At 42.9% G+C, this 16,411-nt stretch overlaps 1 protein-coding gene across 1 annotated transcript in view; it reads left to right on the top strand.

The window, feature by feature from the left end:
* Window positions 1–16,411, top strand: part of phactr1 (phosphatase and actin regulator 1) — a 430,393-nt gene that overhangs the window by 269,007 nt on the left and 144,975 nt on the right. The window contains exon 3 of the mRNA XM_072283739.1: window positions 8,442–8,606. Within this exon, the coding sequence (XP_072139840.1) occupies window positions 8,468–8,606 (139 nt within the window). The 5' untranslated portion in view covers window positions 8,442–8,467. The remainder of the gene's footprint in view (window positions 1–8,441; window positions 8,607–16,411) is intronic.

Raw genomic sequence — 16,411 nt, 5'->3', positions numbered from 1 at the left:
AGGGTCTTGGCCCAAAATATTGACTGTACTCTTTTCCGTAGATGCTGCCTGGCCTGCTGAGTTCCTTCAGCATTTTGTGTATGTTACACCTCCTTCTCCTTATTTGGCAAGAAGGTAGCGGGTGAATCATCCCTTCAGTATGGTATTGCAATCTCATTGTATCTTTTGTTGCTGAAGTTGGTGATTATAAATCATTGTTGAAGCTGCACTTGGAGCATAAGGCACAGTTTTGCTTACCCTGTTAAAGGAAAGATGTCATTGACCTGAAAGGAGTGCAAAAAAGATTTACAACAATGTTGCCAGGGCTTAAGGGCCTGAGTTACAGGGAGAGCTTGGGCAACCTAGAACTTGATTTCTTGGAGTGTGGGAGACTGAGGGGGTGATCTAATAGTGAATAAAATAATGAGGGGATAGATGGAGTGAATGTGCACATGCATTTTCCCAGCAAGAGGGGAAAGATCTGAAAGGAGCATGCATGACGGGCTAAGTTTTCATTCAAAGGGTGATGAGTAAATGGAATAAGCTGCCAGAGTAGTTTATTTGGGCAGGTACAAGGATAAGAAAGGTTGGGATATGGGCAAATGGGATGAGCTTAGATGGTCGTCTTGGTCAGTTTAGATTCCATGCTGTTCCTAACTGCTAACAAGGATAAGCAGCATCAGGGGAATTGTTGATGCTTAGATCATGATCCTGCTTCAGCACTCTGCACTTGTCCTCATTTGTACAACTCTGGCCAGGCAGGATCCACCCATCCCTATCCCTGACTGTTACTGAATGCCAATAGGACTGCAGAATTTCAGCTCCCTGGTTACTGCTGAAAGCTCCCAAGCCTCTCCATCTTGAGTGCACTCGCCACTGCTCCTCACTTATCTTTGGGGCCAAGTGTGATACCTGGTTCAGGACCTGATCCAAACAATCCGGTGTAGGATGCTCTCTCCTTCCAAACTTGTCACAAGGTTCTCTGTAATGAATAATATGCACTGGTGCCTGACTATGCAGGCCACTGTCAAGTTGAGACACAAGGTCTCCCTTTGTTTCACCTTATGTCTGTACTGGAACCAATGAAGATGTCCAGTTCTTGCAGTTAAAAATGGAAAATCATAGAAGTTTGCAAATTCGGTGGCAATTCAAAGAATGACTGACTGTGTACATGTGTGCCAGAACTATGGCAGAAATAAAAGGCATAGATTCTTCCAGAGGCACAAGAAGGAAGACAGTTAAATAGATTGTACCACTTGTAAAAGGCAAACACATCACATAAACATTGAGTTGTTCAGTCGAAGGTAACGCTCCCTTCTGGTGGCCTGTTTCTTCCTTTTTTCTTCCCCACTCTCCTTCTCTCCTTCCAATTCTCTTCAGGTCTACCCATTTTTGTCCCCTTTTGCTTAACCCTCCTGCAACCACCACTCTGCCCTGCTTCATCATCCATCTCTGTACCCCACCTTCTCCTGATTCTATCCACTCACTAAACACACAAGTTCTCCCTCAGATTCCACCACACAATGTTCACCCCTCCACCTACCCCTACACTCCCACAAGACCATAGGAGATGGTACATTCTCAGGGAAATGTACAGAAGAAATGTGGCAAATGTTCAGGGGATATTCGCATGGGATTCTGCGTAGATACATTCCAATGAGACAGGGAAACGATGGTAGGGTACAGGAACTGTGGTGTACAAAGGCTGTTGTAAATCTAGTCAAGAAATGAAGAGATTATGAAAGGCTCTAAAAATTACATAATGATAGAGATCTAGAAGATTATAAGGCTAGCAGGAAGGAGTTTAAGAATGAAATTAGGAGAGCCAGAAGGAGCCATGAGATGATCTTGGCGGACAGTATTGAGGAAAACCCCAAGGTATTCTACAAGTATGTGAAGAGCAAGAGGATGAGACGTGAGAAAATAGAACCAATCAGGTGTGACAGTGGAAAAGTGTGTATGGAACCAGAGAAGGATATTGCCGATTAGAGGAATAACTTACAGTTGACTGAAAAGCTTGAGCATGTAGATATTAAGAAAGAGGATGTGCAGGAGCTTTTGGAAGGCATCAAGTTGGATAAATCACCAGGACTGGATGTACCCCAGGCTACTGTGGGAAGCAAGGGAGGATTTTACTGAGCCTCTGGCGATGACGTTTGTTTCATCAATGGGGACAGGAGAAATTCCAGAGGATTGGAGGGTTGAGCATGTTGTTCCTTTATTCAAGAAAGGGAGTAGGGATAGCCCAGGAAATTATAGACAAGTGAGTCTTACTTCAGTGGTTGGCAAGTTGATGGTGAAGATCCTGAGAGGCAGGATTTATTAACATTTGGAGAGGTATAATATGATTAGGAATAGTCAGTGATTGAATTTTCTGAGGATGTGACTGAACACATTGATGAGGATAGAGCCATAGGTGTAGTGTATATGGATTTTAGCAAGGCATTTGTTAAGATACCCCATGCAAAGCTCATTGAGAATGTAAGGAGGCATGGGATCTAAGGGGACATTACTTTGTGGATCCAGAACTGGCTTGCCCACAGAAGGCAAAGAGTGATTGTAGACAGGTCATATTCTGCATGGAGGCCAGTGACCCGTGGTGTGCTTCAGGGATCTGTTCTGGGACCCCTACTCCTTGTGATTTTTATAAGTGACCTGGATGAGGAAGTGGAAGGATGGGTTAGTAAATTTGCTGATGACACCAAGGTTGGGGGTGTTGTGGATAGTGTGGAGGGCTATCAGAGGTTACAGAGGGACATCGATGGGAAGCAAAACTGGGCTGAGAAGTGGCAGATGGAGTTCAACCCAGGTAAATATGAGGTGGTTCATTTTGGTAGGTCAAATATGATGGCAGAATATAGCTTAATGGCAGGACTCTTGGCAGTGTGAAGGATCAGAGGGATCTTGGGGTCCAAGTTCTTAGGACACTCAAAGTTACTACGCAGGTTGACTCTGTGGTTAAGAAAGCATACGGTGCATTGGCCGTCATCAGTCGTGGGATTGAATTTAAGAGCTGAGAGGTAATGTTGCAGCTATTTAGGACTCTGGTCAGACCCCACTTAGAGTACTGTGCTCATTTCTGGTTGCCTCACTACAGGAAGGACGTGGAAACCATAGAAAGGGTGCAGAGGAGATTTACAAGGATGTTGCCTGGATTGGGGACTATGCCTTATGAGAATAGGTTGAGTGAACTCAGCCTTTTCTCCTTGGAGGGACAGAGGATGAGAGGTGACCTGATAGAGGTGTACAAGATAATGAGAGGCATTGATCGTATGGATAGTCAGAGGCTTTTTCCCAGGGCTGAATTGGCTGGCACAAGAGGGCATAGTTTTAAGGTGCTTGAAAGTTGGTACAGAGGAGATGTTAGGGGTAAGTTTTTTATGCAGAGAGTGGTGAGTGTGTGGAATGGGCTGCCAGTGGTGGTGGTGGAAAAGAAACGTTACGGTCTTTTAAGAGACTCCTAGATGGATACATGGAGCTTAGAAAATTAGAGGGTTATGGGTAAGACTAGGTATTTCTAAGGTAAGGACATGTTCGGGCACAGCTTTGTGGGCCAAAGGGCCTGTATTGTGCTGTAGGTTTTCTATGTTTTTTTTCTATGAGATAGGAGCAGAATTAGTCTGCTCTGCCATTTCATCATGGCTGATCTATTTTTCCTCTCAAATACATTCTCCTACCTTCTCCCCTTAACATTTCATGCCCTGACTAATCAAGAACCTATCAATCTCTGCCTTAAATACACCCAATGACTTGGCCTCCATAGCCACCTGTGGAAACGAATTTCACAGATTCGTCACCCTCTGGTAAAAAAAAATTCCTCTGCATCTCCATTCTAAATGTTCATCCCTCTATTCTGAGGCTATGTACTCTGGTCCTTGACTCCCCCATCATAGGAAACATCCTCTCCACAACCACTCAATCAAGGCCTTTCACCATTTGGTAAGTTTCAATTAGGTCATCTTTATTCTTCTAAATGTTAGTGAGTACAGGCCCAGAACCATCTGAAACTCTTCAGACAATAACCCTTTCATCCTTTGAATCGTTTTTGTGAACATCCTCTGAACCATTTCCAATATCAGCACATCCTCTCTTGAATAAGGAGCCCAAAACTGCTCACAATACTCCAAGTGAAGCCTCATCAGTGCCTTGTAAAGCCTCAATATTATATTGTTGCTTTTATTTTCTAGTCCTCTTCTCGAAATGAATGCACATTTGCTTTCCTCACCACCAGCTCAACCTGCAAGTTAACCTTTAGGGAGTCATACCAAAAAATTGCTTTGGACCTCAGATTTTTGAGTTTTCTCTCCAGAAGGCATGGGATCCAGGGAAGTTTGGCCAGGTGGATTCAGAATTGGCTTGCCTGCAGAAGGCAGAGGGTCGTGGTGGAGGGAGTACATTCGGAATGGAGGGTTGTGACTAGTGGTGTCCCACAAGGATTGGTTCTGGGACCTCTACTTTTCGTGATTTTTATTCACAACCTGGTTGTGGGGGTAGAAGGGTGGGTTGCCAAGTTTGCAGACGACACAAAAGTTGGTGATGTTGTAGATATTGTACAGAATTGTCAAAGATTGCAGAGAGATATTGATAGGTTGCAGAACAGGGCTGAGAAGTGGCAGATGGAGTTCAACTTGGAGAAGTGTGAGGTGGTACACTTTGGAAGGACAAACTCCAAGGCAGAGTACAAAGTAAATGGCAGGATACTTGGTAGTGTGGAAGAGCAGAGGGATCTGGGGGTACGTGTCCACAGATCCCTGAAAGTTTCCTCACAGGTAGATAGGGTAGTTAACAAAGCTTATGGGGTGTTAGCTTTCATAAGTCGAGGGATAGAGTTTAAGAGTGCGAGGTAATGATGCAGCTCTATAAAACTCTAGTTAGGCCACACTTGGAGTACTGTGTCCAGTTCTGGTTGCCTCACTACAGGAAGGATGTGGAAGCATTGAAAAGGGTACAGAGGAGATTTACCAGGATGCTGCCTGGTTCAGAGAGTATGCATTATGATCAGACATTAAGGAAGCTAGGGCTTTACTCTTTGGAGAGAAGGAGGATGAGAGGAGATATGATAGAGGTATACAAGATATTAAGAGGAATAGATAGAGTGGACAGCCAGCATCTCTTCCCCAGGGCACCACTGCTCAATACAAGAGGACATGGCTTTAAGGAAAGGGGTGGGAAGTTTAAGGGAGATATTAGAGGAAGGTTTTTTACTCAGAGAGTGGTTGGTGCGTGGAATGTGCTGCCTGAGTCAGTGGTGGAGGCAGATACACTAGTGAAATTTAAGAGACTACTAGACAGGTATATGGAGGAATTTCAGATGGGGGGTTATATGGGAGGTGGGGTTTGAGTGTCGGCACAACAATGTGGGCCAAAGGGCCTGTACTGTGCTGTACTATTCTATGTTCTATGTTCTATTTAGAAAATAGTCTACACTTTTATTACTCCTACCAAAGCGCATGACCATACACTTCCCGACACTGTATTCCATCTGCCACTTCTTTGCTCATTTTCCTAATCTGTCTAAGTCTTTCTGCCACCTCTCTGCTTTCTCAACACTACTTGCCTCTCCACCTCTCCTCATATAGTCTGCAAACTTGGTCATGAAGCCATCAATTCCATCATCCAAATCATTGACACATAATGTAAAAAGAAGTGGTCCCATCACCAACCCCTGCAGAACCATACTAGTCACCAGGAGCCAACCAGAAAATGATCCCTTTATTCATGCTCTTCGTCTCTTGCCAATCAGCGAATACTCTGTCCATCCTGTAACTTTCCTGTAATTCCACGGTCTCTTATCTTGTTAAGCAGCCTCTTGTCAAAGGCCTTTTGAAAATCCAAGTACACAACATCCACCTGTTCTCCTTTGCCTATCCTGCTTGCTATTTCCTCAAAGAATTCCAACAGATTTGTCAGGAAAGATTTTCCCTTAAGGAAACTGCGCTGACTTTATCATGCACCTCCAAGCACCCTGAGACTTCATCCTTAACAATTGATTCCAACATCCTCCCAACCACTGAGGTCAGATTAGCTGACCAATAATTCCCTTTCTCCTGCCTCCCTCCCTTCTTGAAGAGTTGGAGAGACATTTGCAATTTTCCAGTACTCCAGAACTGTGCCAAAATCTAGTGATTGTTGAAAGATTGGTACCAATGCCTCCACAATCTCTTCAGCTACCTCTCCTAGAATCCTGAGGTGTATTCCATCATATCCAGGTGACTTACCTACCTTCAGACCCCCAGTTTCCCAAGCAATATCTCCCTAGTAATAACCCAACACTCTGGAACTACCGTCATACTGCTAGTGTCTTCCACAGTAAGCAAAGTACTTATTTAGTTCATCTACCATTTCCTTGTTCCACATTACTACCGCTTCAGCATTATGTTCCAGCAGTTGAAGATCCACTCTCATCTATTTCACTCTTTATATATCTGAACATTTTTTTGATATGCTCATTAATATTGTTGGCTAGTTTACCTTCATATTTCATCTTTTTCCTCTTTATGGCTTTTTAGTTGCCTTCTGTTGGTTTTTAAAAGCTTCTCAATCCTCTAACTTCCCACAGATTTTTGCTCTATTTCATTTGCTTTTATGTTGTTTTTGACTTCCCTTGTCAGCCATGGGTGCATCATCCTGCCTTTAGAATACTTCTTTGGGATTTTTCTATCCTGTGCCATCCAAATTTCTCCCAGAAAATTCTACCCATTGCTGTTCTAATGTCATCCCTGCTTGGGTCCTCTTCCAATCAACTTTGGCCAGTTCCTCCCTCATGCCCCTATAATTCCCTTCACTCCCCTGTAATACTGATACATTTGACTTTATCTTCCCCCTCTCAAATTGTAGGGTGAGTTCTATCATTAATATCTCCTATGGGTTCCTTTACCTTAAACTCCCTAATCAGATCCAGTTCACTACACAACACCCAATCTGGAATAGCCTTTCCCCTAGTGGGTTCAGCCACAAGCTGCTCTAAAAAGCCGTCTTGTAGACATTCTACAAGTTCTCTCACTCAGCACCAACCTGGTTTTCCGAGACTACCTGCATATTGAAATCCCCCATGACTACTGTAACATTGCCCTTTTGACATGCATTTTCTATCACCCATTGTAATTTTTAGATCACATCCTGGATGCTGTTCAGAGGCTTATATATAGTTCCCATCAGGTCTTTTTACACTTGCAGTTTCTTTACTACAATTTACAACAGGTAATAGAAAATACATGTTACCTGTTTCTTAAGATTTGATTTCATTTTTTACCAACAAAGCTATCCCACTCCATCTGCCTACCTGTCTGTCCTTTCTATACAATATGTATCCTTGGATGTTAAGCTCCCAACTATGACCTTCTTTCAGCCACAACTCAGTAATGACGACAGCATCATTCTAACTGCACTGCAAGAACATATACCTTATTCTGGACACTGCTTGCATTCAAATATAACACCTTTAACCCTGTATTCATCACCCTTTTCAATTTTACCCCATGTTACACTTGAACTCATCGCACTGACTGCAGCTTTGCCCAATCATCTGCCTGACCTTCCTCACAGTCTTACTACACACTGCATCTAGGTGTATACAACTGCCCCATCCTCAACCCTATCACTCTGGTTCACATCCCACTGCCAATTTAGTTTAAACCCTCTCCAACAGCTCTAGCAAACCTGCCCACAAGGATTATGGTCCCCCTCAGGTTCAGGTGAATCTGTCCCTTTGAACAGGTCATAACTTTCACAGAAGAAATCCCAATGATCCAGGATCTGAAGACCAGGCCCCTGCATCAGTTCCTCAGCCACACATTCATCTGCCAGATCATCCTATTCTTAACCTCACTGGCATGATTTGGTTCCATCTGCCACTCATCTGTTGCCTAATGATTCCCATATTTACCTTTACTTAACAGATTGCAGCACTGGTAGACATTTCCTATGGTAGACCTGCTCATCTCCCTCCAGCAATGTCCAACCTTTACCCGCCACCCACGTCCTCCTCTTTCTGCCTTTCAATTCTCATTCTCTCTCTCTCTTTGTCTCTCTTTTTCTCTTTCTGTCTCTCTCTCTCCTCTTGCTTAGCCTGCTACTGTCTCTGAACTCCACTTACGTTCCCTCTTACACCTCTCCTAAGTCTACTGCTCACTGCTGGCTCCCATATCACCACTCCCCTTCCCCTTCTTCTATTGCCCATCTCATCTCTCCACTCCCAGTCCTGATGTAGGATCGCAACAGTTCCTTTCCTCCCATTGTTGCTGATCCAATCAATGAGTCCTCTAGTGATTGTTTGTTGCCACATATCACATAATCCAGCATGGAGAGTGGAGTCTCTCAGATGCCTGATGAGAGAATTTGTTTTGGATTATGCGTTATATGTATGTAAGTAATAACTTTACCATTGAAGTGTGTTAGTGGCGGAATATGAATTCACGGCCGATGCCAATATCACATTGCCCATCTCTCTGTTTCCACTCCAGCTGAAGAAGTAGAGAGGCTGGCTGCAATGCGTTCCGAGTCACTGGTCCCAGGGACACACACGCCGCCCATCCGGAGAAGGAGCAAACTAGCAACACTAGGGAGGCTATTCAAGCCATGGAAATGGAGGAAGAAGAAAAGCGAAAAGTTCAAGCAGACATCTGCAGGTAGGCATGTAGTTTTTAAAATGAGTAAAATGCAAGAAAATAGCTTGCAACTAATTCTCTGAAAGGGAACGTTGTCCTTCATATGTAAGCAATCTGACAGGCTTGTAGTGGACATTGTGGAACCTTGTATCTCCTTGCTTCTATTTGTCATCAGCACAAGATATAGAGCTTCACTGTGAAAGGGCCAGCTGAGTCTAAACCATACTTCTGCTCCCAGCAAGTACTCATTTATGATTCATAAATCCAAGTTTCTTCATCCAAATCTGCCATCAGTATTCTCCAAAGCTGATGGCATGCAAACAAGCGATCGTGTTTCACTGGTATGTGTGAGTGGGTCGGGAATCTCACCCACCCTTGCTTCTGAGATCCTACTTTATTGCTGCTGCAGATAGACATACAATGCCATGGTCTGGCTCTGACTGTTTCTCGAAGACTCAAAAGATTACAGAGGTTGGAATCTGGAGCAACAAAAGTCTACTGGGAGAACTCAACTGGTTGAGCAGCATCTGGTAGAGAAAGGAATTGTTGACGTTTCAGATCAAACGCCTGCATCCTTCTGAGAAAGGAGTTTATCATTCACCAGCCACTGTCTTCCAACTCCACACCTCCCCTCCCCTGCACGTTATTTCTCATTGCTTCTCAATCTGCTATTCTCCTCAGGCTCCTGTCTCCTCACTCACCCACCTCTCTTTATTCTGGCTGTACTGCCTCTCCATTCAGTCCTGATGCACATTTTTGACATAAGACATCAACAATTCCTTTCCCCACCACAGATACTGCTCATGGGTGCATTCCTCTAAGAGATTTATTGTTACTTCTGCCTACTTCTTGTTGCTGAGTCAATCTCTTTTCAATTTACGCAACACACAGAAAATGGTGGAGGAACTCATCAGGCCAAGCAGCATCTATGGAAAAGAGTACAGTTGAAGGGTCTCGGTCTGAGACATTGACGGTACTCTTTTCCTAGATGCTGCCTGGCCTGCTGAGTTTCTCCAGCATTTTGTGTGTGTTGCTTGGATTTCCAGAATTTGCAGATTTTCTCTTCTTTTCAATTTACTCTGTTTTCAGGATATGGATGTCATTGTCAAGGCCGGCATTCATTGCCCATTTTTAATTACCCTTGAACAGAGTGGATTGCTAGGCCATTTCCAAACCACCACATTGGGTCTGGAGTCACATTTAGGCAAGACAGGGTAAGGCTGGCAGATTTCATTCTCAGGCAGTCATTGCGAACCAGGTGTTCTTTTATGATGATGGGTAGTATTTGTGGGCTTTGTTACCCCTATTTTTTTGAATTGCTGGTTAGTAACCGATTTCAATCTTCACAGTTGCCATTCTGGAATTATACACAGTCTGGCTGCCAATCCGGGTTACTAGCTGAGCAACTTAACCATACCATCATTGTCTACCCTCATGATGCAGACAGGAGTCCTTCAGGTGAAATATTAGGATTCACTCACACCGCTGTGTGCAACCAAGGGCAGCTTACTGCATGCAGTTCTGGTCATCCAAATGCGGAGCATTGTGGTAGCATTGAAGATGGTGCAGAAAAGGTTCACCAAAACTTGTACAATCTCTCGAGCATTGGGGGCTAAGTGGAGAACTAACAAAAGTTTATAAGATTATGAAATGAGTAATTTTCCCAGGACAGAAATGCCAAGTACATCCATTTAACATGAAAGGGATAACGTTTAATGGACATGTGTGGGGCAAGTTAATTGCACAAGGAGTGGCGGGTTTTGGAATAGGCTGCCAGGTAAGTAGTGGAATTAGACACAGTAGACTTGTTAAAGAGGTTTATAGATAGTCACATGAATATATAAGGAATGGAGGGATATGTATAGCAAAAGAGATAGAGTTTAATTTGACATCATGTCCAATGTAGACCTCACTGGCTGTGGGGCCTTTTTCTGCGCTGTGCTGTACTGTACTATGTATTGTGCTTATGCTTTGGAGCGGGGAGACCCTGATTTCCAGGTTAACTGTTCTGAGAAGGTTCTCCAACTGCAAGCTGACAGTAGACTCAGGAGAGACCAGAACCTGTGTGAAGTCTGATTCCCCAGTCTAGTCAGGATTGTAGGCTCTCATGGAATTCAACCAACGGAATGGCTGTCAGCAACTTTACTTCAGAGATTTTTCAACTGCTTCTGTATATGTTAAAAACAGTATATTTTGTTGTGTTTTTCATTTTTTGTCATCGGTTTACATAATTGTGTTTAGTTTTGAATGTTTTTGAATGTTTGATGATTGACAGACAAGGGTACTAACAGTCTAAGTGAATTTAGTGTTTTATTTTTGGGTAGAGTTTGCTCTGACTCCACCCCGATGTTTCCATGCTGAAGGAGAGAGTAATTCCTTTTGTGACAAGGCTTATTTACATATTTCCAGTTGGTCCAGCAGAGTACATACAGAATTCATAATCATCCTTATCTAGGATGCACTCCAGCCCCTGTACTCCCCAATGGTCCCTGAGAGAGCCAGTGGACATTGTACGCTTTCTCTCCAGAGAGACTGGGGCACAGATGTATCCTCAAAAAAGAAGCAGGCAGCTGGCCAGATAGGATCCCCACTGCCTGGAACTGTGATTACACCAGAAGCAGAACAATGAGGAGGTCTCCTGATTGACTAACCAGAATCCTCCACAGTCCCCGATCCAAAGATCAGGGGAGTGAAGCCAATGTGCAACCAGACACAAGGGGTAGCCCCTTCAAATACTCAAACAGCGTTCATGTCTAGCACAGTTGGCAACTAAAGGATGGGCACCAAGCAGGCAGAATGGATACTTTCTCCTGAGGTCATTAGTGGACATGAGCGGCTGACAATATCTGACCCAAAAGGGGCTGGGACAAATATTGACCTGCTATCACTCAGTATTGGACAATTATAGGTTGTGACTATCTTGACCAAGTAAGTACAGCCAATTATCCTAGCTGTGCGTCAGTGTAGGTGGAGGTAGCAATGACCTACAAACAATTCTCTCTTTGATACTGAATTAAGTGCACTCGACAGGTCAAGCAGCATCTGTGGAGAAAGGAACAAAGCTAACATTGCAGTGGAGGACCTTTACAACTGTGATTTTGAGACGATATGTTATTTTTAAGTTGTTGTGAGATGAGGTGTGATAAAGAGAATGTCCTTGGCCAAGTAAGGCTGTGGTTATGAGAAAATGTAGATGATGCGGAGGAAACTGGATAAGTCCAAGAAGGAATAATTCATGGGCTCTGGAGAAAGAACAGGGTAGGTCACTTGGACAGTTCCAGAGATAGGAAAGGTTTAGAGAGACTTGGGCCAAACACAGGCAAATGGGAACCGCTTGGATGGGAATCTTGGCTGACATCCGGCAGTTCAGCCAAAGGTCCTTTCTCCATGCTGTATGACTCTATGACTCTAAGTGGAACTGAATAGATTGCTCTACAAGAAACTTGCATCATCTCAATCGGCTAACTGGTAGCATTTTTGTGATTGTAACCTAGTATTCCAGGCCAGCTTCATGTTTGAGTGACTTTTCATAAGAACCTAGCCATCTCCTGTATTTCTTCATATTTTTATGCGTAGCATGGTAGTATAGTGGTTAGCACAACTCTTTACAGTACCCATAACCCAAGTTCAATTCCCCTCGCTGCCTGTAAGGAGTTTGTATGTTCTCCCCATGACCATGTGGGTTTCTTCTGGGTGCTCCAATTTCCTCCCATATTCCAAAGTTGGTAGGTTAATTAGTTATTGTAAATTGTCCCATGATTAGGCTAGAGCTGAACTGGGTAAATGGCTGGGTAATGCGGCTCAAAGGGCCTGAAAGTCCTACACTATGTCAATGAATAAAAAATAAATAATTCCTTTTACTAACCCTGTTCCATGAATCAGCAACACACATCAAAGTTGCTGGTGGACGCAGCAAGCCAGGCAGCATCTCTAGGAAGAGGTACAGTCAACGTTTCGGGCCAAGACGCTTCGTCAGGACTAACGGAAGGAAGAGCTAGTAAGAGATTTGAAAGTGGGAGGGGGAGATCCGAAATGATAGGAGAAGACAGGAGGGGGAGGGATGGAGCCAAGAGCTGGACAGCTGATTGGCAAAAGGGATATGAGAGGATCATGGGACAGGAGGCCCAGGAAGAAGGAAAAGGTGGAGGGGAGGGGGGAATGAATCAGCCTTGTTTTTCTCTGGACTCTCCAGTGCACACGTTTGTAATTCAGTTAGTGTATTCCATGACAGAACTTATTGTGCTTGTGCATAGAGTCCTTTGAAATCGCACACTGTGATTCTACTTGAAGCTGCAGATCTGTTGTATCAGTTAACATTGTAACAAAAGCTTGCATTGTAAGCATTAAAACTGAAAAAAACTCAGATGTTGGCAATCTGTAAAAAAGACACAAGTATTGTAAATACTCAGCATGTTAGGCTGTATCTGGAGAGCGAGATCATTGACAAAGGGTAATTGGCCTGAAAGGTGAGTTTTGTTTCTCTTTCCACCGATGCTCCCTGACCTGTTGAGTATCCACAGCATTTTCAACCTTAATTCCCACCCAGTTATATTATCACTGGACTGCATTGTGGAAGTTTTGAAATGCTTGTGAGTATGGTTCCTCTCTTCTGCTTCCCCAGCATCTGTACCTGCCCAAAGCATTCATAACACCTGAAATAATTTCACTGAAAGCTCCAGTATAGGACCATGCTTTACCTATTTGCACACAATCTTGTAACACCCTCATTTTGTTTCATTTGAAAATGACTTGCTTATCAGATATTTATTTCATTAGTAAACAAGCCCATTTACTGCTGAGTAAAATAACAAAATACAACAAATCAACATCTCTACAATCTACAATGGATCCGTTCAGAGAATTCTGAATTACTTTGGGATTAACATGCTTGCAACAACACAAGAGTCTGATTTAACTTACGTTGCAGGGTGATGAGTCCAGATTGATGGGAGTAGTTAATCCTCTGCATTTAAGAAACAGAAGAAAAAAAGACATCAAGAATCTGGCCTGAGAGGACTGGCCTTTGGGCACAGAAATGTTGTTATGTGGTTGGATCAATTAAAATTGTGTTAATTTGAGATGCATTATACCACCAAACACATGGTTTAATGAGCATTATACAGAAGGTTTTCGTAATTTTTTTTCTAGGCCTTATTCAACACAAAACAAACATTCCTAGCAGTACTTGGTGGATGAGGCTTCGTCTGTGGAGACAGAAACAGCTTTAACAGTTTCAATGTGTCATGACTAAACTGAAAGTATTACTCATGGTATTCATTCATTCGTTATGTGCCATATCATATGATGTAGGTGATCATGGTCTTTCCATGACCACAATTGTTTTGGCAAATTTTTCTACAGAAGTGGTTTGCCATTGCTTTCTTCTGGGCAGCATCTTTACAAGACAGGTGACCCCAGCTATTATCAGTACTCTTCAGAAATTGTCTGCCTAGCGCCAGTGGCTGCATAAACAGGACCTGTGATATGCACCAGCTACTCCCAAAGCCTCAGGTGATTCTGACTGGGGGCTAAGCAGCTGCTACATCTTGCCCAAGAGTGGCCTGCAGGCTAGCAGAGGGAAAAAGTACCTTACACTTCCTTTGGTAGAGATTTCACCCCGCCACCCCACTCATGGTATTACAGGATTCAAAAAGGGAAAAGGAGCAAGACAGAGTGAAAGAAAGTGGAAACTCTCCCTCTTTCTTTCCCTTCTTCTCTTCCATATCTCTACCTGCTTCCCCTCTCTCTCACTCACTGCCACACTAAACACACAAATACACACACACACACACAATATCAAATATGACCATTTAGCACTTCCATGGAAAAGAGAAAATGAACAAATGGCATTAATTATTTACTATGAGGTGGTGGGATCATATTAAAAATAATCAAAATAAATGTTAATTAAGAGATGAGTGGGATCATATTAAAAATAATCAAAATAAATGTTAATTAAGAGATACAGTATTCTTGAAACAAGAAGCATTGTTTCTGTATTTTATATCTCTAATTCCTCAAAGTGTGTATATTGTGAAAACAGAACACAGCTCACTACATTGCAGGAACAGGCCCCTCAGCCCACAATATTTGTTCTAACCATGACGACAAATTAAACTAAATCTCTTCTGTTTGCACATGATCCATTCCCAACATATTCATGTGTCTATCTTAAAATTTCTCAAACACCTTTGTCATATCTGCTTCCACCATTACCTCAAACAGCCTATTCCAGCACCAACCACTCTCTATGTAAAAAAAACCTACCCCACACACCTCCTTTAAAGTTCTACCCTCCCCTACCTCACAAATACACGTCCTCTACTATTTGAATCATGAGATCATACAAGGGAACAATATGGATTCCCAGGACTGTATTTCAAGCATACCCCAGTGTCAGTCCTCCTCTGCAGTATTGGTTTGACATGCTACAGTCAGTGTGGAAGGGAAATGGGAAAATATTTCCTATCAGATAAGAGATTCTTGCCATGACCATAAAGATGACTGTTAAGTGCTCTCAAAGTTCAAAGTAAATTATCAAAGTACATATATGTAACCATATCCCAACCCAGAGATTCATCTCCTTGTGGGCATACACAGTAAATACAAGAGACATAATAGAATCAAGGAAAGACTGCCCCGAATGGGATGGACAAACAAGCAATGAAAGGTGACTGCACTGTATCTTCCAGATTGCAGTTAGGAGCTCCTTGGGAAAGTCAGCGAGAAACCTTCCACAAAAATAAAATCTCCTAGCAGTGTTTTTGGATAAGGCTGTCTGTGTAGAGTTTGCATGCATTCCTTGTAGCTCTGTGATTTTCCCTGTTTTCTTCTCGTATTGCAAAGTCATGCAGGGTGGCAGGTTTAGTTACCCCGAGTGGGTAGGTGAGTAAAGGGAGAATCAGAAGGAGTCAAAGTGAATGTAAGGGAGAATACATCACAGGGAAATAATGAAGAAATGAGATTGATCTGAGAGCCAGCTTGGACTTGAAGAGCTGAATGATCTCTTTCCATGTTATATGAGAAAAGAAATAATATAGTTTTGAGGTGGATTTTGACAGTATAAATCCCACTAAATGCATTTCTGATTGGTACACCAGAAATGCTGTCTGCCAAGTTCCTATTGAATCCTTCTGGATCTTGTTCATCCCAGTTTGGCAAAAGAATAAATCAAAGAAGGTAGTGCACCCGTGGCTGACAAGAGAAATTAGGGATAGTATCAATTCCAAAGAAGAAGCATACAAATTAGCCAGAAAAAGTGGTTCACCTGAGGACTGGGAGAAATTCAGAGTTCAGCAAAGGAGGACAAAGGGCTTAATTAGGAAGGGGAAAAAAGATTATGAGAGAAAACTGGCAGGGAACATAAAAACTGACTGTAAAAGCTTTTATAGATATGTAAAAAGGAAAAGACTGGTAAAGACAAATGTAGGTCACCTACAGACAGAAACAGGTGAATTGATTATGGGGAGCAAGGACATGGCAGACCAATTGAATAATTACTTTGGTTCTGTCTTCACTAAGGAGGATATAAATAACCTTCCAGAAATAGTAGGGGACAGAGGGTCCAGTGAGATGGAGGAACTGAGCGAAATACATGTTAGTAGGGAAGTGGTGTTAGGTAAATTGAAGGGATTAAAGGCAGATAAATCCCCAGGGCCAGATGGTCTGCATCCCAGAGTGCTTAAGGAAGTAGCCCAAGAAATAGTGGATGCATTAGTGATAATTTTTCAAAACTCGTTAGATTCTGGACTAGTTCCTGAGGATTGGAGGGTGGCTAATGTAACCCCACTTTTTAAAAAAGGAGGGAGAGAGAAACCGGGGAATTA

Source organism: Mobula birostris, chromosome 19, assembly GCF_030028105.1.
Source record: "Mobula birostris isolate sMobBir1 chromosome 19, sMobBir1.hap1, whole genome shotgun sequence".
Classification (NCBI taxonomy): Eukaryota; Metazoa; Chordata; class Chondrichthyes; order Myliobatiformes; family Myliobatidae; genus Mobula; species Mobula birostris.
This window is presented reverse-complemented; position numbering and strand designations above follow the sequence as displayed.